Raw genomic sequence first — 20,613 nt, 5'->3', positions numbered from 1 at the left:
TCGGGAACCCCTTCGGGCTGCTTTCTGAAGCAGTTTTAAAGGATCTTAGGGACGCCTTGGGTTTTATATTCGAAGTAGGTTAAAAGAATCTCGGGAATCTCTTGGGTTTTATTTTTGAAGTAGTTTAAAAGAATCTTAGGAACCCCTTGTACATCTTGTTTATGAATTATTTTGTAAATCTCTCTGGAAGCCCTTTTTTGTGTTTGAAGTAGTTTGAATGCATTTTTTTGGCTCCTTGTGGATCTTGCTTTTGAAGTAATTTGAAAGAATCTCGGGGACCCTTTGGGTTTTATTTTTGAAGTAGTTTAAAAGAGTTTTGGTGATCTTTTGTTTTTTTTTTCGAAGTATTTTAAAAGAATCTCGGAGAACCCTTGTGGATCTTGTTACTTGTTTTTGAAGTATCTTGAAAACCGCTTGGATTTTATTTTTGAAGTAGTTTAAAAGAATCTCGGGGAACCCTTGTGGATTTTGTTTTTGAAGTATTTTAAAGAATATTGGGGACTTCTTGGGTTTTATATGTATTTGAAGTAGGTTAAAAGAATCTCGGGGATCACTTGGGTTTTATTTTTGAAGTAGTTTAAAAGAATCTCGGGGAACCCTTGTGGATCTTGTTTTTGAAGTATTTTAAAAAATCTTGGGAACTTCTTGGATTTTATATTTGAAGTATGTTAAAAGAATCTCGGGGATTCCTTGAGTTTTATTTTTGAAGTAGTTTAAAATATTCTCAGGAATCCTTGTGGATCTTGTTTTTGAATTATTTTGTAAATCTTTCTCGAACTCCTTTTTTTGTGTTTGAAGTAGTTTGAATGAATCTTCGGGACTTCCTATGGGTCTTGTTTTTGAAGTAATTTGAAAGAATCTCGGGGACCCTTTGGGTTTTATTTTTGAAATAGTTTCAAAGAATTTCGGTGATCTCTTGGGATTTTTTTTTCGAAGTATTTTCAAAGAATCTCGGAAAACCTTTGTTACTTGTTTTTGAAGTATCTTGAAGACCGCTTGGGTGTTATTTTTGAAATAGGTTAAAAGAATTTCGCGGATTCCTTGGGTTTTATTTTTGAAGTAGTTTTAAAAAATCTCGGGGAACCCTTGTGGATCTTGTTTTTGAAGTATTTTAAAGAATCTTGGGGACTTCTTGGGTTTTATATTTGAAGTAGGTTAAAAGAATCCCGGGGATTCTTTGAGTTTTATATTTGAAGTAGTTTAAGAAAATCTCGGGAACCCCTTGCGAATCTTGTTTTTGAAGTAATTTGAAAGAATCTCGGTGATCTCTCGGGTTTTTTTCGAAGTAGTTTAAAAGAATCTTGGAGAACCTTCGTGGATCTTGTTACTTGTTTTTAAAGTATCTTGAAGACTGCTTGGGTTTTATTTGTGAAGTAGTTTAAAAGGATTTCGGTGATCTCTTGGGTTTTTTTTTCGAAGTAGTGTAAAAGAATCTCGGAGAACCCTCGTGGATCTTGTTACTTGTGTTTGAAGTATCTTGAAGACCGCTTGCGTTTTATTTTTGAAGTAGGTTAAAAGAATCTCGGGGATCCATTGGGTTTTATTTTTGAAGTAGTTTAAAAGGATCTCGGGAAACCCTTGTGGATCTTGTTTTTGAAGTATTATAAAGAATCTTGGGAATCTCTTGAGTTTTATATTTGAAGTTGGTTAAAAAAATCTCGTGGACCGGAGGACCCCTTGTGGATTTTGGGTTTGATTTTTGAAGTAGTTTAAAAGAATCTCGGGGAACCCTTGTTTTTGAAGTATTTTTTAAAGAATCTCGGGGACCTGTTTTGTTTTGTTTTTGAAGAAGTTTGAAAGAATCTCGGAGAGCCCTTGTAGATCTTGTTTTTGAAGTGGTTTAAAAGAATCTCGAGAATCCCTTGGGTTTTATTTTTGAAGTAGTTTTAAAGAATCTCAAGGATATCTTGTATTTTGTTTTTGAAGTAAGTTGAGAAAATCTCCGAGTCCTGTGATCAGGACCTACTAAACAAGCGCTGGAAAAATTTTAACCGGCGCTTGAACGGCCGAAATTTTCCTTCATTTAAAAGTATATAAAATTTAGCTGCCCTTGTTGATTAAACAAAAATAGAAAAATATACAAAATATGCTAAATATGCATGACTCATTCGAAAATTTCCTTTATCAATAAAATGGAGCTGTCATTCTCATTATTTGTTATGGAAAACTTCTGATAATGAAATTTATGTAGAGATTTTTCTAGAACAACAAAAACCTTTTTCAAGGTTCGAAAAAAATCAGTACGTCGAAGGTTCTTTGATTTAATGTTAACTGCTGTTTGACTCATAAGACTTGATCTGCACCAGCCTGCGTGTCTGATGCAATCCCCTGATGAATTGTTCACTATTCTACGAAGAAGTAGTAAAATTATAATTGATAGATAGTCTGTAAATTCATAGAAAAGTGGAAATTTCTCTTCTCAAGAAATAAAAGAAAATGAGAAATTTTAACGAAATGATCATCATTTTTGACATTCTAATTTCATTAAGTTGATAATTTTGGTCAGTAGAAATCGTATAGGGAAATTTTAATGGTTTGAAATCGGTTTAAAATTTAATTTCAACATACCTGCAAAATTTATTGTTACCAGTAGGTGATTTATTACCTTGTGCGGCCGTTTTGCATTCACTTTTACGATCACAAAATCCATTAAGAATTAGTTCCGAACAACATATTTTTTGATTTTGTTATGTAACGACATTTTTTGACTAGTGGTAATCTATTTTCGGTAAAAATACCAAAGTTGGTTTAGATTCAAAATTCCATTGGATAATTGAAACTCGTAAGCTTTCGCGATCATCGGTTATTATTATTATGGTGAAATCTCAGAACAACCTAATTTCGCCTTATAAACACTTTGTTATGAATGGAAAAAATTGTGCAATGCTATGAAGAAAAGAAATACGTCAATGGAAACTGATTAATTACTCTCAACGATAAGTAAGTAAAGAAAACCAGCTGTATTTCTTCATTATCAAAATAATTTATTGGAAATTTTTAACTTCGTCATTGATTAATACACACTATCTATCGCACCTCTGTGTTGTGGTGCTACACACAATACACAAAAGGCTATAAATCACAGTGATAATAGCATCATTTAATGTTATCGACAGAACAAACTTAATTATCCGCGTCAGAAATGTAGCACTATTCTGTTATTCTCATTTACAAGAATTCGTCGTAGAATTTTTTCTTTTGAGTATTTTTCCAAATCAGCTTTGCCGAAAACACGAAAACGAAAAAATTCAATTATTTTCGCACAAACAACTTCAATGATTGCAAATTTAAGCAAAACTAGTGCTGTGTCACATTACCTTGACACCCGTGTCATTTTGAGTCCATTTCCCCCACTTGGGTTTTTTCTATTGAAAAATAGTTCGGACGTCAACAAATTTCAAATTCAAGGAAATTCTGACCACCTGACCCAATTAATCGGCTCACTTTTGCTCCAATCAAACTAACGAACTGTGGGTGTGTCGCCCAATAAAATTCCATCAAGGAAATCAGGAAACCACCATCTTAGGTCAATGCACCATACGACGCAAATTCCAAAAATCGATTTTAAAACGCAATAAATCCTCTCTTGCCAATTACACCTTTGCGAACATGACCAAATTCACGTACTTCCCCCGACTCTTCGTCAAACGCAAAAAAATTGACCTAGTAATTACAGCAATTCGTCGAAGACCGAACATCTGTTGATCCGCTTCCATCATCTTCGAGATGAATCACTCGTCGCTTAGGACTCTGATGATGGAAATTGCAAAATTACAAGATTTGCAAGGCTGGGAAGATTATGTTCCCAGAAACGTGGTTAGGTGTTGTTAAATTCTCATCAAGGTGTGCTATTATTCCATTGGGGGCGTTTTACGCAAGGTTTTATTATTGACAAACACGAGATGGGTCGCGGGAAAGTGGATCTAAGGGTTAAGATCCAATAAAAATGGCATTTTTTTTCTAAATATTGAACACTAGAAACATATATGGCAATATTTTTTTATTTTATCGAACTTATTGCATGCAAGATTTTATAAAAATATAAACAAAAAAATGCGTTCCGTGTGTGTACTGGCGACTAAATCGCTTCCCATAGAAGTCGCATAGCAACAAAAGTTCTTTCTTCGAGCCGCCACATAATGAGATTTCAAACCATAAAACCATTGTAGTGCACCTATGGGCACTCGAGGTCCATCAAAGCGTCATAAATTTTATTTATGACTTTTTTAAGAATGTTCCGCTAACTATTAACTCCAATCTGATTTTATTGGTTGCAGTCGAAATTTTTATCACACCACCATAAAACGGTTGTAAAAATCTGCAACTTTTGGCTTGTTATTATATACCGCATTGTCTCAAGAGGCTGATTTACGAACGTAAAACAATTACAGTCCTGGGAATTTTACAACGAGGATGTATTAAAAAAATAATGAGGTTTCTCTGGAGCTGATGCCGGGATGAGAAAATTGCCGAGTCGCCAGTGGTTCAAGTTTGGTTTGCATGGAGTGGTCGGTTTTGTTGTGATTATAATGGCGAATTGATTGCTAGGTTAGGAAAACATGCGATAAAAAAGATGCGTTAATGTAACGGTCTTAATTATTTATTTATTAAAATCGGAAATCGTTGGAATAAGCTGTGTTTAAGGCTGTTTTAGCGAAACTGAAAGTCTGGCGGAGGACGCAGATTTTGTTTAATTTATAACTTTTCATGGTAATTTTGCTGAAAAAAAACAATTTCTGGCAACAGAATTAACATCTTAATTATAAAATATAAAAAAAAAAACAGAACAAAAAGTGCAGTGAAGATCAACTCTTTTAAAACTAACATCGTTCTAGAAATATTAATCCAAATGTATTTGTAGAAAACTTCCCTCTCCTTTAAGGCACAATCAATTAAACAAGATCAGTTTCTTAGATGAATTATACAATTTACTATTTTAATATGGAGAAATACGGGGTGTCTGGAAAATGGCGGCTAACTTTCCGCTACGCTGTTAACAATCAACTGGTCAATTTGGGAAAAATAATAGCCCCGCTCACCCACCTCCTCTTTTCTTCAAAATCAGTTTTATCTTAGCAACCACTAGCTAGGATAAGACTGATTTTGGCAAATGACAGATCCTTTAAGAAAAGAGAGGGTGGGTGGGCGGGGCTAGCACCTGCTAAAACAAGATCGATTTTGGCAAATGACATTCTCTAAAAAAAGAGAAGGTGGGCGGGCGGGGCTAGTACTTGCTAAAATCAGTTTTATCTTAGCAGCCACTAGCCCCGCCCACCCACCCTCTCTTTTCTTAGGGCGTATATCATTTGCCAAAATCAGTTTTATCTTAACAATTATCTTTTACCAAAAATGATCAAAATTTGGAAATATTACGAGCTTACTTTTTTTTTTCCTGCAGAAGACAGGAATTTTGAGCATCTTCTCTAGTGTTTGTTTTTTCTTTTGTTGGTTTTGTTTTTGTTTATAATTTATAAATGTCTTATTAAATGTTTTTTTTTTAGGTTATATATTAATGAAAATAACAGCTTGTTTTATTAATAATAATGCAGCTAATGACTACTGGTTGTTATGGTTATTGCCATAAAAAAAATTGTTGGATTTCAGTCACCCTCAGAAAGTAAGACGGAGGTATTCACGCATTAGGTGCTTGCAGTGTTGCCAATTTTACTTTTATAAAATTCCGTTTTTTTCGTAGTCTATAGTCTTTGCCATTTCTATTGAAACATCACTTGTTAATCGTAAATTTGGCAACGTTCATATTCAGACAATTTTCTAACTAAAAGGCGTTGTCAATCAATCGAAAGCTGTTACCAATTGCTACATTTTAAGCAAAATCAACAGGTGGTGTTTCAATAGAAATGGCAAGGACAATACATCATAAAGATTTTTTTATTTTTACTTTCCGAGCGTAAGCTAAGGAAGTATTGTAATCGTGTCATGACTTCTAGAGTACGAAAACCGTTTCCGTCTGTCTGTCTGTCTGTCTGTCTGGTGTCTGTATCCACTTTTATTAGACAAGTAATTTCCGAAATTACTGGACCAATTGTGGTTACATCTCCAAAATTTATAATAAAAAGCTTTTAAATTTCATAAAATAAGATACTCCTGCACTTATGGTAGGTGAGTCTGTGTCTAACGTTTACGTAGATTTCCAGAATTTTTGGAAAAAATTCAAAACTGAATAATAATATTTTGCAATATAACTTTGAAACTGCAAAACCGGCTGCTGTGTAATATTGCAAAAAAGGTATTTTAAGCTTATCGTAATCATGGTAAATCGTTAGGCAAAATTTATTCGTTTATCCCTTCCCAAAAAATGATGACGTCATCTCAAAAATTTGCCTAATAAATCCTATATTTTTTATACAGGGTGACTCATAAAAATTAATGAATGAGTGATTTTCAATTTTCCAGACACCTGGTATAACAATTTCGGTAGGTCCAGTTTAATACTAACAATAAATAATAGCATTACTATATACCACATTCGTTAATTTTTTAGAACATCATGTATTCGAAAAAACATATATGTATAGAGAAGTATGATATTCTGCGCAATCACGTGACACTTATTCCGACTTTTGAGATGACGTCATTAAATTTTTAGATAGGATGAACACGAAAATTAGTGCAAACAATTTAGTAATTTTTAATCAAATTTTGTTGTGTATTTTTTATTCCGAAAGCCCGCGTACAAGTAAAATTGATGGCCGAATTAATAAATCACAGATAAATACAACCATTTTATTTTATACACACTACATAGGTTGGTATTTCTTACAAATATTTTTAGATAACGTCACTACAATTTTGGTTGGGGATATATAAACAATTTTTGTTATCTTTTTGCCATATTGTAGAAGAATATGTCTAAAATTTCACAATAATCTATTCAATAAACGCAGATGGTTGACGATAGACAAACCGAAACAGAAGAACTACTTTTTCGTATTCTAGGAACCATGGACTGTCGAGTAGCCATGAAATCTAGCTTTCGGCAAATGGATTCTACTGCAGTTTCTAATCAGAACGTAAAAATTGTTGTAAATAATAGAACGAAGTAAGGGGGAGGGACATGAAAAGATAAAAGAGGAGTAGAAATGGCCAAAAAGGGACCAAAAAGGACAAGAAAAATGCTGCAGAAAAAACGAAAAAAGGTAATAAAACAACAACATTAAGTAGGGCCCAAAAAGGGACAAAAATTACTAAACAAAAAGGCGACAAAAATCCAACTAAGACAATAGAAAAAAGAAAAAAGGCAATGTAACAATGAGACATAAAAAGAAGGGCCGCAGGGGTCAATAAAGAAAATACAAAAAACACAACAAAAAAGAAGAAAAAATGTAACAAAACAACTAAAAATAGAAAACAGAAACCACAAAGGTACAATAAAGCAGAAAAAAACGAGAAGGGACAAAAAAGAACAAAAAGTGTCCAAAAATGACTAAAAAAGGGCTAAAACAGGGCGAAAACGGGGACAAAAATGGACCAAAAATGGCAAAAAAAACAAAACAGGAACAAAAAGAGCAAAAGAAACCTACAGAGAAAAAAAACGAAAAAAGGCGATAAAACATTGACACCAAGTAGGGACCGAAAAAGGCAAAGAAGGAAGCGACAAAAGGACAAAAAATTCATTAAAAAAATACAAAAAAGACGAAAAAATGCAATAAAAAACCAAAAAGAGACAAATCATAAACCATAGAGGTACAATAAAGAAGAAAAAAACGACAAGAGACAAGAAACAATAAAAAGGGTCCAAACATTGTCAAAAAGAGGCCAAAATTGGCGGAAAACAGAGGTAAAAATTGCCAAAAAGGAACCAAAAACAGACAAAAATAGGGACAAAAAGGGCAAGAGAAACACGACAGAAAAAAACGAAAAAAAAAGGCAATTAAACATTGATACCAAGGAACAAAAAAGGGACAAGCAAGGAGGACGCGACAAAAATTGGATCATGGACGAAAAAGGACGAAAGGTATATTTAAAAAAATACAAAAAAGATGAAAAAATGCAATAAAAGAACCAAAACAAGAAAGCAAAAACTACAAAGGTACAATAAAGCAGAAAAAACGACAAGGGATAAGAAAGAACAAAAAGGGTCCAAAAATGGCCAAAAAGGGGCCAAAACTGGGATAAAAATTGCCAAAAAGGAACCAAAAAAAGGACAAAAATAGGAACAAAAGGGGCAAGAGAAACACTACAGAAAAAAAAACGAAAAAAAGCAATAAAACATTGACACCAAGTTGGGGCCAAAAAATGGACAATAAAAAAGGAAATAAGAACAAAAAATACACAAAAGACAGAAAATACAACAAAAAAGAGGAAAAAAGGCAATAAAAGAACGCCAACATAAGGAGATAAAATAGGGACCAAAACGGGGACAAAAGGGTGTAAAAAAGGCGACAAAGAAAGGCAAAAAAAGAAACAAAAAGGGTAAGAGAAACGCCACAGGAGAAAACGAAAAAAAGCAATAAAATACGGACACCAAGTAGGGGCCAAAAAAGGGACAATAAAGGAGGAAGCGACAAAAACCGAACCAATGGGGAAAAAGTAAAAAAAAGACAGAAAAGACAAAAAGTATCCAAAAATCCAACAAAGGCAACAGCAAATGAGGAAAAAAGGCAAAAAGACAAAATAAGGACCATTGAAGGACAACAAAGAAGAAACGAACGAGAAAGGACAAGAAAGAACACAAAAGGTCCAAAAATTGCCAAAAAGTGGTTAAAGCGGGGCTAAAACAGGAACAAAAATTGGGTAAAAAAGGCAATAAAAATATGTAATAAAACAGCGGCCGATAAAACGAAAAAAGGTGCTAAAACAACGCGATCAAGACAAATAATGAGTGCGACCAAGAAAAAAGACAACATAGGAATAAAAAAAGAACCATAAATGAGGAAGTGTCAAAAAAACTGACCAAGAAGAAAAGAAGACAAAGAAGACAGAAAATAAAGGAAGTGGTTAAAAAAGGCGAGAAAAATACGACTAGTAGGAAGGAGGAAGTGACAAGAGAAGACAAAAGCGGGGTAAAAATGACCAAAGGGGCCCAAAATCAGTCAAAAAGTGTCCGAAAAAGGACCGAAACAGGTACAAAAATGACCAAAAAAAGGCGACAGTAGAAGCAAAAAAGGAAGAAAAAGGACAAAAAAACACGAGAGAGTAAAACGAAAAAATGACACCAAGTAGTGGCCAAAATAGGGACAATAACGCAAGAAGCGACAAAAACCGGTCCAAGGACGAAAAAGGACAAAAAACACAGAAAATATAAAAATACCAAACAAAGAGGACACAATTAAAAAAAACAAAAAGCAATAAAACCACGCCACCAAAGATTGACAAAATAGGAGTACAGGGGGACGAAGGAATGAGAATGGACAAAAAAGAAGAAAAGAAAAAGGTAAAAAATTGCCAAAAAGGGACCAGAACGGAACGAAAACAGGAAAAAATGAAGTAAAAAGGTCATAAAAATAAGCAATAAAAACAGCAACAAAAACGTGACTAAAAACCCGATTTTGACAAATGAGATACCCTCTAAGAAAACAAAGGGTGAGTGGGCGGAGATAGTAGTTGCCAAGATAAAACTGATTTTGGCAAATGACATACCCTCTAAAAAAAGAGAGGGTGGGTGGGCGGGGCTTGTACCTGCTAAGATAAGATTGATTTTCGAAAATCACATATCCTCTAAGAAAAGAGAGGGTGGGTGGGCGGGGTCATTACCTGCTAAAATAGTACCGACTGATATTGGCAAATGACATATCCTCTAAGAAAATAAAGGGTAGAGAAGGGTATCGTTTGGAAAATCAATCTTATCTTGGCGAGTATTGAAGTATTTTGCAAGATTCTTGGGAACCTCTTGTCCTGTTTTTGAAGTAATTTGAAAGAATTTCGGGGATCCCTTTTGGGTTTCGTTTTTGAAGTAGTTTGAAAGAACCTTGGCCTGTATTTTTGAAGTAGTTTGTAAAAATCTCGGTTACCGCTTGCGTCTAGGTGTTGAAGTAGTTTGAAAGAATCTTGGGGACTCCTTGTGCCTAATTTTTGAGGTAGTTTCAAAGAATCTCAGAGACCCCTGTTGTTTTGTTTTTGAAGTATTTTGAAAGATTCTTGGGAATCTTTTGTCCTGTTTTTGAAGTAATTTAAAAGAATCTCGGGTGCTCCTTGTGTCTAATTTTTGAAGTAGTTTGAAAGAATCTCGGGGACCCCTTTCGTATTGTTTTTGAAGTATATATTTTGAAAGAATCTTGGAGACTTCTTGTAGTGTTTTTGAAGTAATTTGAAAGAATGTTAGGTACACCTTTTGTTTTGCTGTTGAAGTACATTGTTTGAAAGAATCTCGGGAACCCCTTATGGGTTTTCTTTTTGAAGTATTTTGAAGGAATCATGGAGATTTCTTTTTCTGTTTTTAAAGTAATTTAAAAGAATTTCGAGGACTCCTTGTGGATCTCATTTTTGAAGTAGGTTGAAAGAACCCCGGTGACCCCTTGGACTGTATTTTTGAAATAGTTTGAAAGAATCTCAGGTATCCCTTTTATGTAATTTTTGAAGTAGTTCAAAAGAATCTCCGGGCCCCTTTTATTTTGTTTTGTTTTTGAAGTATTTTTAACAGAATCTTGGGGACCTCTTGTACTGTTTTTGAAGTAATTTGAAAAAATCTCAGTGACCCCTTGTGGGTCTCGTTTTTGAAGTAGTTTGAACGAAACTTGGCCTGTATTTTTGAAGTAGTTTGTAAGAATCTCAGGTACCGCTTGCGTCTAGGTGTTGAGAAGTAGTTTGAAAGAATCTCGGGAACCCCTTGTGACTAATTTTTGAGGTAGTTTAAAAGAATCTCAGAGACCCCTTTTGTTTTGTTTTTGAAGTATTTTAGAAGGTTCTTGGGAACATTTTGTCCTGTTTTTGAAGTAATTTAAAAGAATTTGGGGTGTTCCTTGTGTCTAATTTTTGAATTAGTTTGAAAGAATCTCGGGGACCCATTTCGTTTTGTTTTTGAAGTATTTTGAAAGAATCTTGGAGACTTGTTGTAGTATTTTTGAAGTAATTTGAAATAATCTTGGGTACGCCTTTTGTTTTGCTGTTGAAGTACATAGTTTAAAAGAATCTCGGTGACCCCTTGGGTTTTACTTTTCAAGTAGTTTGAAAAATCGCGGGTACCTACCTTTTGTGTCCAGGTTTTGAAGTAGTTTGAAAGAATTTCGGGAACCCCTGTTGTGTTGTTTTCAAAGTATTTTGAAAAAATCTTGGGGATTCCTTGTCCTGTTTTTGAAGTAATTTGAAAGAATCTCGGGTGCTCCTTGTGTCTGATTTTTAAAGAAGTTTGAAAGAATCTCCGGAACCCTTTTCGTTTTGTTTTTGAAATATTTTGAAAGAATCTTGGAGACTTCTTGTACTGTTTTTGAAGTAGTTTGAAAGAATCTTGGGAACGTCTTTTGTTTTGCTGTTGAAGTAGTTTGAAAGAATCTCGGGGACCCCTTGGGTTTATTTTTGAAATAGTTTGAAATAATCGCGGATACCTACCCTTTGTGTTTAGTTTTTGAAGTAGCTTGAAAGAATTTCGAGAACCCCTTTTGTTTTGTTTCCGAAGTATTTTGAAAGAATCTTGGGGATTCCTTGTCCTGTTTTTGAAGTGATTTGAAAGAATCTTGGAGACCCCTTTAGATATTGCATTTGAATTAATTTGAAAGAATCTCGAGAACTGCTTGGGTTTTTATTTTTGAAGTAGTTAAAAAGAATCTTGAGCACCCTTTGTGGATCTTGTTTTTGAAGTATTTTGAAAGAATTTCGGGGACCCCTTTAGATTTTAAAGTAGTTAGGAAGAATCTCGGGTATTTTTTGGTAGGTTTTTAAATTATTTTGAAAGAATCTCAGAGTCTGGTGATCAGAGGCGAATTGGACGTGCTAAACCAGGTTGAAAAAAAAACAGACTGGAGCTTAAAGGCCAAAATTTGACTTTATTTAAAAGTATATAAAATTCGAATTTGGTGTATCACGGTTAGAAAAGTCCCGATTTTCACTTGGTACTATCGGATGTTGGTTAGTGTAACGTTTCGGAAGTGGCCACTTCCACCATCAGTAAAACAAAATAGCAAAAGTTAGGACAACACTTTCTCAAAAACTGCAGCCAGAACTTTTATTCCAAATTGTCACCTTCATTTTTTTCAACTTGTCAAACTAATCACTGACTTTTAGTTTCGTGTCAAAAAAATTCAGCGCAAGGCTGAATTTACATTTTTTCAAAATTTTGTGAGTATTTCAGTAGCTCTTTCATATAACTGCATCTACTCTTGTTTTAGTGCAAGTGTTATTCGCGTGGTAAATTACGTAGACTTCGGTGAATTTTCGGTGTAGCCATGAGTTTCAAGGTTATTTGCTCATAGATTATCTTCTCTACCTTTTGCTTCACCGCGCTTAGTCACTTGCTACCACACCCTTCGCTTTTCTTCCACTATTTTTCACACTCGTTATTTTCAGCGTGCTTTTTCCACCCTCAAAAACATGCCCATCAAGAGTATCTTGGCCCGTCAAATTTTCGATTCTCGAGGATTTCCAACCGTAGAAGTGGACTTGGTTACAGATTTAGGTCTTTTTCGAGCAGCGGTGCCTTCGGGAGCTAGTACAGGTATGTTAATGGTTGCTTTGTCTCAGTCAGGGTACCACTATTTTGCACTATTTTGCTACTAGGAGTCCACGAGGCTCTCGAACTGAGGGATCAGGACGCCGCTAACTACAATGGCAAGTCTGTCTTTACGGCAGTTTGCAACGTCAACCAAGTCATCGCCCCAGAACTCATCAAATCAAATCTGGAAGTAACCCATCAGATGGAAATCGACGATCTAATGATCAAATTAGACGGTACTGAAAATAAGTCAAAGTTGGGTGCTAACGCTATCTTGGGGGTATCTCTGGCGGTAGCCAAAGCTGGAGCTGCTAAAAGAGGCATCCCTCTGTATAAACACATAGCGGACCTGTCCGGAGTCGAACATTTCATTCTTCCAGTTCCCTCTTTTAACGTAATCAATGGAGGGGTACATGCAGGCAATCAGTTGGCTATGCAGGAGTTCATGATCATGCCCACCGGGGCTCACAGTTTTGCTGAAGCGATGAAGATGGGGTCTGAAGTTTACCATTACTTGAAGGATGTTATTAAAGATAAATTTGGGTTGGAAGCAACTGCTGTGGGAGACGAAGGAGGATTTGCTCCTAACATTACCAAAGCAGAAGAAGCTTTGGATTTGATTACCACAGCTATCCAAAAGGGTGGCTATCAAGGGCGAATCGACATCGCCATGGATCCCGCTTCCTCTGAATTCTACAAAGAGGGAAATTACAACTTGAATTTTAAAGCAGGAATGATAAAAGCGAAAGGTGATGATGAAGGACAGAAAGACAAAAAGGGGAAAAAAGGCAAGAAAGATAAAAAAGAGAAGAAAAAGAAGGAAAAGAAAGAAACGAAGGCCAAAGGTAAGAAGGGCAAAAAAGGTGGTAAGGAAGACAAGAAAGGTGATGCGAAGGATAAGAAGGGACCTGGAAGCATACTGACTGGACCTGAATTAATGGACCTGTATAAGAGCTACTTCAAAAAATACCCTATTGTTTCGTTAGAAGATCCGTTCGAACAGGACGATTGGGAAAATTGGTCTGCAATGACTACATCGACAGATGTGCAGATTGTAGCTGACGATTTAACAGTGACGAATATGAAACGTATAGAAACCGCTGTGGAACGAAAAGCCGCTAACTGTTTGCTCCTGAAAGTCAACCAAGTGGGATCGATCACTGAGGCAATACAGGCTCATTGTAAGGCGAGAGAAAATGGTTGGGGTACCATGGTATCACACAGATCTGGCGAAACTGAAGACACCTTCATTGCTGACTTGGTCGTGGGGCTGTCGACGGGACAAATCAAAACGGGAGCACCGTGCAGGTCAGAGAGGACGGCCAAGTACAATCAGATTTTAAGAATTGAGGAAGAATTAGGGAACGATGGAAGATATGCCGGGCATTCATTCCGAAAACCACTGTGAACATATTATCCGTACAAAATACAGCAACCTTCTCCAGTTTTGTAACATATAAAATGTAAAAAGTAAAAAAAGCAACGATAATTTGAAAAAATAATTTTTTTATTAATAATTTTAAAATTATAAAATCAAGTCGATGAGAGGGACAGAATTAAAGTTCAAATTTTTTTAACTCATACTTGGTGCGAGTTCGTTCGTCGTAATTTTGTGTGATACGCTGCACTCTAGCGGCGACAAGTTAAAAACTCGATTTCACGATGTAGGGATCTTTTTTTGAACGTATGTGACGTTGCCGTTATATTCACTGTATCACATACAGGGGGACCTTCTTTTGACCTTTATATCACCTTGTCATTTGTCGATAGGTCAAATTTTGACACTTTAGTTTGGTGCCGGCTGCTAGGCAGCAAGAACTAACATTCGTTTCCGATTTAATTGCAATTATGTAAGTATTCGTACCTGCGTTAGTAGATCTTAGTGTAAATAAGACGTTTTTTATTGTTTTTATCGTTTTTACAATTATATTATGCACAATTGGTAATTCTTGAAGGTGCCGAAATGAAGGTCATTGGTGTGCTTGTGTTACATTTTTGAATTACTACATTAGTTTAAAATTTTATTCAATATTTTAAATTATCGGGGTACCTAATTTAGAAAATGTTCTTCGTGGAATGTATTGAACGTGTTGAAAGACTGACATACATGTGAACTAGGCTTAATGGTTCATTTCCTTTTTAATTTAAAAATAAAATCTGGCCTTTTTTCTTATTTTAAAATATTTCTTTTAAATTTTAACGATTTTTTTAAAAACCGCAGTAATTTAGATGTATTTGATTATTATACAAGATAAAGTTGTTGCATTTAATTAGTCAGCGCAGTGGTAGCGCGTCAGAAAGTAAAAGGGTATTTTATGATCCTTAAAATCATGATTCACGTCACGTATTACCTTCTTGTGACACCACTGGTTGCAAAATCTGGTGACATATGATGAAATAAAAATTAACAACAAGATTATATTTGTGATTTGAATGCAATTATCACATTACCAAAGTTAAATATTTCGGATTGGTGTAATTATTGTCGTCTTTGAAGTAACAATTGTTAAACAATAAATTTTATTTTGAAATCTGAACCTAATCTAGAGCATGTTTAAAATAAAAAAATATATATATATATAAAACCTTGCTTCTTTGATTATTGATTAATTTAGTATACGTTGTAGGAATAAATTTCAAGTTCAAATTCAGTACCTAACTATACAATCACCAATAAACGTCACCCTTTATCGGGACCACGGTTGTAGAATAGATAGGTTGATACACTAGCATACATTTGCATATCCCTGGTCAGCGACGCCAATTGCCGATCGCGTCGCCTGGTTTTTGACGTTTTAGGGACACAGAACTCTATAGGCATCTGTCTATAACCGATGTAATTAATAAAAGAAATCGTACTTATCGACTCCGATCAAATGTCATTTACAAATTTTGCATTGTTCATAAAGCAATGTAAACGAAAATCCCCAAAATAACTAGAATGATTTCCGCTCGACAAGGTAGAGGCGCTAGCTGTATGTGTCCTTTCCATGGATATAGGGATCGAAAAGAAGCGTCGCCATCCCAAGCCATTAGTGTACAAACCTATCTATTCTACAACCGTGATCGGGACTATAAATTTGAAAGATTTTATTAGGTCCCCAGATTTATTTTTATTAATTTTACAAATCAAACTCGTACTCATAAAACATTGCAGATCAGGTTAGTCTTGGAAAATCTGCCACTGCTTTTTTAATAAGAATTTGCCGCTTTGTTGAGATAGGTTGCAGATCTAAATAACTTAAGAGAGTTAGGTTATGTTGACATTTGTAATAGATTGGTGATAGGCAAAGAGTAGGATTACTTTATTGCTATAAAGTAACCTTGGACGAGGAGTAGTCATCAATCATCAAAAAAATAAAAAATAAAAAAAAATCGAATTAAATTTCGAAGTTTTTTTTTATATAGTTCATTAATTATCATATTTAATTAATTAAATGTCTGTGGTGCTATCTATTTTCTCTTTCATCTTTGACATAAATACTACTTGCTATGATAGGACTGATTTAGGCAGACCTTTTATTACCAAATGACGTACTCTCTAAAAAATAGAGGTGTTCCATTTGGGGCAAGCGGACTAAAAAATTATATATAAAATGAAATCTTCCATTTTAAGAAATGGCAGAACTGAATTTTTAATTGTTACAGACTAGGTACTATTATTTTTCAATTCCACTCTACAGAAGAAAAAATAATTTACCCCGCCCACCCACCCCGTCTCCATTTCAGTAATTATTTCATCTGCTCTGAATGAAAGGTGGAACGTATACTAAACAGGAATAAAATTTGTCGTTAGAATGAGAAGAGGGTGGGTGGACCAGGTTACTTCTTGCTAAGATAGGACTGATTTTGGCAGACCTTTTATTGGCAAATGATATACTCTCTAAAAAATAGAGGTGTTCCATTTGAGGCAAGCTCACTAAAATATTATATATAAAATGAAATCTTCCATTTTAAAAAATGGCAGAATTGAATTTTTAATTTTAACAGTCCAGGTACTATTATTTCTCAATTCTACTCTACAGAAGAAAAAATAATTTACCCCGCCCACCCACCCCGTCTCTATTTCCGTAATTATTTCATTTGATCTGAATGAAAGGTGAAACGTATACTAAACAGGAATAAAATTTGTCGTTAGAATGAGAAGAGGGTGGGTGAGCGGGGTCACTACTTGCTAAGATAAGACTGATTTTGGCAGACCTTTTATTGGCAAATGATATATGTAATCTCTAAAAAATAGAGGTGTCCCATTTGAGGCAAGCTGACTAAAATATTGTATATAAAATGAAATCTTCCATTTTAAAAAATGGCAGAATTGAATTTTTAATTTTAACAGTCCAGGTTCTATTATTTCTTAATTCCACTCTACAGAAGAAAAAATAATTTACCCGGCCCACCCACCCCGTCTCCATTTCAGTAATTATTTCATCTGTTCTGAATGAAAGGTGGAACGTATACTAAACAGGAATAAAATTTGTCGTTAGAATGAGAAGAGGGTGGGTGGTGGGCGGGGTCACAACTTGCTAAGATAGGACTGATTTTGGCAGATCTTTTATTGGCAAATGACATACTCTAAAAAATAGAGGTGTTCCATTTGAGACAAGCTGCCTAAAAAATTATATATAAAATGAAATCTTCCATTTTAAAAATGGCAGAATTGAATTTTTAATTTTAACAGTCCAGGTACTATTATTTCTCAATTCCACTCTACAGAAGAAAAAATAATTTACCCCGCCCACCCACCCCGTCTCTATTTCCGTAATTATTTCATTTGCTCTCAATGAAAGGTGAAACGTATACTAAACAGGAATAAAATTTGTCGTTAGAATGAGAAGAGGGTGGGTGAGCGGGGTCTCTACTTGCTAAGATAGGACTGATTTTGGCAGACCTTTATTGGCAAATGACATACTCTCTAAAAAATAGAGGTGTTCCATTTGAGGCAAGCTGACTAAAATATTATATATAAAATGAAATCTTCCATTTTAAAAAATGGCAGAATTGAATTTTTAATTTTAACAGTCCAGGTACTATTATTTTTCAATTCCACTCTACAGAAGAAAAAATAATTTACCCGGCCCACCCACCCCGTCTCCATTTCAGTAATTATTTCATCTGTTCTGAATGAAAGGTGGAACGTATACTAAACAGGAATAAAATTTGTCGTTAGAATGAGAAGAGGGTGGGTGGGCGGGGTCACTACTTGCTAAGATAGGACTGATTTTGGCAGATCTTTTATTGGCAAATGACATACTCTAAAAAATAGAGGTGTTCCATTTGAGACAAGCTGACTAAAAAATTATATATAAAATGAAATCTTCTATTTTAAAAAATGGCAGAACTGAACTTTTAATTTTTACAGACTAGGTACTATTATTTCTCAATTCCACTCCACAGAAGAAAAAATAATTTACCCCGCCCACCCACCCCGTCTCCATTTCAGTAATTATTTCATCTGCTCTGAATGAAAGGTGGAACGTATGCTAAACAGGAATAAAATTTGTCGTTAAAATGATAGGAGGGTGGGTGGGCGGGGTCACTACTTGCTATCATAGGACTGATTTTGGCAGACCTTTTATTGGCAAATCACATACTCTCTAAAAAATAGAGGTGTTCCATTTGAGGCAAGCTGACTAAAAAATTATATACATTTTTTAAAAAATGGCAGAACTGAATTTTCAAGTTTTTATAGACTAGGTACTATTATTTTTCAATTCCACTGTACAGAAGAAAAACAATTTACCCCGCCCACCCACCCCGTCTCCATTTCAATAATTATTTCATCTGCTCTGAATGAAAGGTGGAACGTATACTAAACAGGAATAAAATAAATTTGTCGTTAGAATGAGAGGAGGGTGGGTGGGCGGGGTCTACTTGCTAAGATAGGACTGATTTTAGCAGATCTTTTATTGGCAAATGACATACTCTAAAAAATAGAGAGGCAAGCTGACTAAAAAATTATATATAAAATGAAATTTTCCATTTTAAAAAATGTCAGAACTGAATTTTTAATTTTTACAGTCTAGGTACTAATTTCTCAATTCCACTCTACAGAAGAAAAAATCAATGTCATAGCTCGATATTATAAAATTCTGTTACCAACGGTAACAATCACATGACATCCTATATGTGACGTCTCAGAAGTCACCATATTGTAGCATTATGGTTTGTAAGTCAAAAAACAATATTCCGTGCCTTTCTTATACACTTTATTATTATTAATACTTATTTGCATTATAACACTTTAATAAATTTTGTAATTTATGACATTTGTTGTGATCCTTGTTTTTGCAGCGTACGTTCTCCCTCATCTCCAAAATGCCCATCAAAACCATTTTGGCCCGCCAAATCTTCGACTCCCGCGGTAACCCAACCGTGGAAGTCGACCTCGTGACAGATTTGGGTCTCTTCCGAGCTGCGGTACCATCCGGAGCCAGTACTGGTAAGTACCATCACCCCCTCCCGATCCAAATCACACACCATTTGTCACAGGTGTCCACGAGGCTTTGGAACTCCGCGATAACGACAAAGCCAACTACCATGGCAAATCCGTAACAAAAGCCATCACCAACGTGAACTCCATCATCGCCCCGGAAGTGATTAAATCCAACTTGGAAGTCACCCAGCAGACCGAAATCGACGAACTGATGCTGAAACTCGACGGGACCGAAAATAAATCGAAACTGGGGGCCAACGCCATCCTGGGAGTGTCTCTGGCTGTGGCTAAAGCCGGTGCAGCCAAAAAAGGAATTCCTTTGTACAAACATCTGGCGGACCTTGCTGGAAACAAAGATATTATTCTTCCAGTTCCAGCGTTTAACGTTATCAATGGAGGCTCGCACGCTGGTAATAATTTGGCGATGCAAGAGTTCATGATTTTGCCAACGGGAGCTAGTTCTTTCACGGAGGCGATGAAAATGGGTACTGAAGTGTACCATCATTTGAAGAACGTCATCAAAGCGAAGTTTGGATTGGATGCCACCGCTGTCGGGGATGAAGGAGGTTTTGCTCCCAATGTTCCTTCAGGAGATGAAGCTCTTGGGTTAATCGTAGCCGCGATTGAGAAAGCCGGCTACAATGGAAAAATCGACATCGCTATGGATGTAGCAGCGTCTGAGTTCTACAAAGACGGGTTGTACGATTTGGACTTCAAAAACCCACAATCCGACAAAAGCAAGTGGATTACTGGGGAAAAACTTCTCGAAACGTATAAGGGTTTCATCCAGAAGTTCCCCATCGTGTCCATCGAGGATCCCTTCGACCAAGACGATTGGGGTTCATGGACTGCCATCACCTCCTCCACTAATATCCAGATTGTTGGTGACGACTTGACCGTGACCAACCCCAAACGTATCACCACTGCCGTTGAAAAGAAGGCTTGCAACTGTTTGCTTTTGAAGGTTAACCAAATTGGGTCGGTTACCGAATCCATCAAGGCCCACCTTCTGGCGAAAGCCAATGGTTGGGGTACCATGGTTTCGCACAGATCTGGAGAGACTGAAGATACTTTTATTGCTGACTTGGTGGTGGGACTTTCCACTGGACAAATTAAGACTGGGGCACCTTGCAGGTCCGAACGTTTGGCTAAATATAACCAGATTCTGCGTATTGAGGAAGAGTTATCTGGTGGAGCCAAGTATGCGGGCAAGTCTTTCCGTAAACCACAGTAATTTAAGAATGGTTGGATGGTTTTTGAGTTTTGGACAATTCGTGGTTGTCTGGAACTACTGCCAATTTTCCATTTTTTAAATAGTTAAGTGGCCAAATACAACCCATTTATGTCACGGTAGAGTTGTAATCTATAGCTGCGTGGTGTTTCAAGTCCACAGGAAATATTTTGAGACAATATTTTTCAAAACAAAGGTTATTTATTTAGGTTTTGTAAGTCATGTAGTGCCGCTTTCGTGTGAACTTGAAACGCACTTTATCATGTGTGGTTGTAATCATTGTAAGAAGTGTACAATAAATTCTAAGCAAACACATTTTTTTTTATTATTGCCAAATTAAGTACT

General features: G+C 35.6%; 2 protein-coding genes across 3 annotated transcripts; both read left to right on the top strand.

Moving 5' to 3' along the window:
• The first annotated feature begins 12,155 nt into the window (after positions 1 to 12,155).
• LOC135140532 (gamma-enolase-like) lies at positions 12,156 to 14,106 on the top strand. Of its 2 annotated transcripts, XM_064071125.1 has the most exons (4): positions 12,156 to 12,231; positions 12,282 to 12,350; positions 12,460 to 12,607; positions 12,670 to 14,106. In XM_064071125.1, exons 2-4 carry the CDS (start codon positions 12,339 to 12,341, stop codon positions 14,010 to 14,012), a joined length of 1,503 nt encoding a protein of 500 aa, XP_063927195.1. In that variant the 5' UTR covers positions 12,156 to 12,231; positions 12,282 to 12,338; the 3' UTR covers positions 14,013 to 14,106. The 2 variants fall into 2 exon arrangements, with proteins under 2 accessions (XP_063927195.1, XP_063927203.1); XM_064071133.1 differs by lacking the exon at positions 12,282 to 12,350 and having other exon boundaries at positions 12,158 to 12,231.
• A 236-nt stretch (positions 14,107 to 14,342) lies between these two features.
• Positions 14,343 to 20,581, top strand: LOC135140522 (enolase-like). Its single transcript, XM_064071114.1, has 3 exons — positions 14,343 to 14,454; positions 18,896 to 19,043; positions 19,094 to 20,581. The coding sequence occupies exons 2-3, from the start codon at positions 18,920 to 18,922 to the stop codon at positions 20,269 to 20,271; spliced, it is 1,302 nt and encodes a 433-aa protein (XP_063927184.1). The 5' UTR covers positions 14,343 to 14,454; positions 18,896 to 18,919; the 3' UTR covers positions 20,272 to 20,581.
• Positions 20,582 to 20,613: the final 32 nt, after the last annotated feature.

Source organism: Zophobas morio, unplaced genomic scaffold (assembly GCF_036711695.1).
Source record: "Zophobas morio isolate AGI-343-1 ecotype UQ-CSIRO unplaced genomic scaffold, CSIRO_AGI_Zmor_V1 ptg000004l, whole genome shotgun sequence".
NCBI lineage: Eukaryota > Metazoa > Arthropoda > Insecta > Coleoptera > Tenebrionidae > Zophobas > Zophobas morio.
This window is presented reverse-complemented; position numbering and strand designations above follow the sequence as displayed.

Bases quoted from the DNA above. Each gene is read 5' to 3' on its own strand.
- LOC135140532 (XM_064071125.1), top strand. The intron at 12,608-12,669 runs GTATGTTAATGG...TTTTGCTACTAG, and splicing joins GCCTTCGGGAGCTAGTACAG to GAGTCCACGAGGCTCTCGAA.
- LOC135140522 (XM_064071114.1), top strand. From the start codon at position 18,920: ATGCCCATCAAAACCATTTTGGCCCGCCAAATCTTCGACTCCCGCGGT. The intron at 19,044-19,093 runs GTAAGTACCATC...CATTTGTCACAG, and splicing joins ACCATCCGGAGCCAGTACTG to GTGTCCACGAGGCTTTGGAA.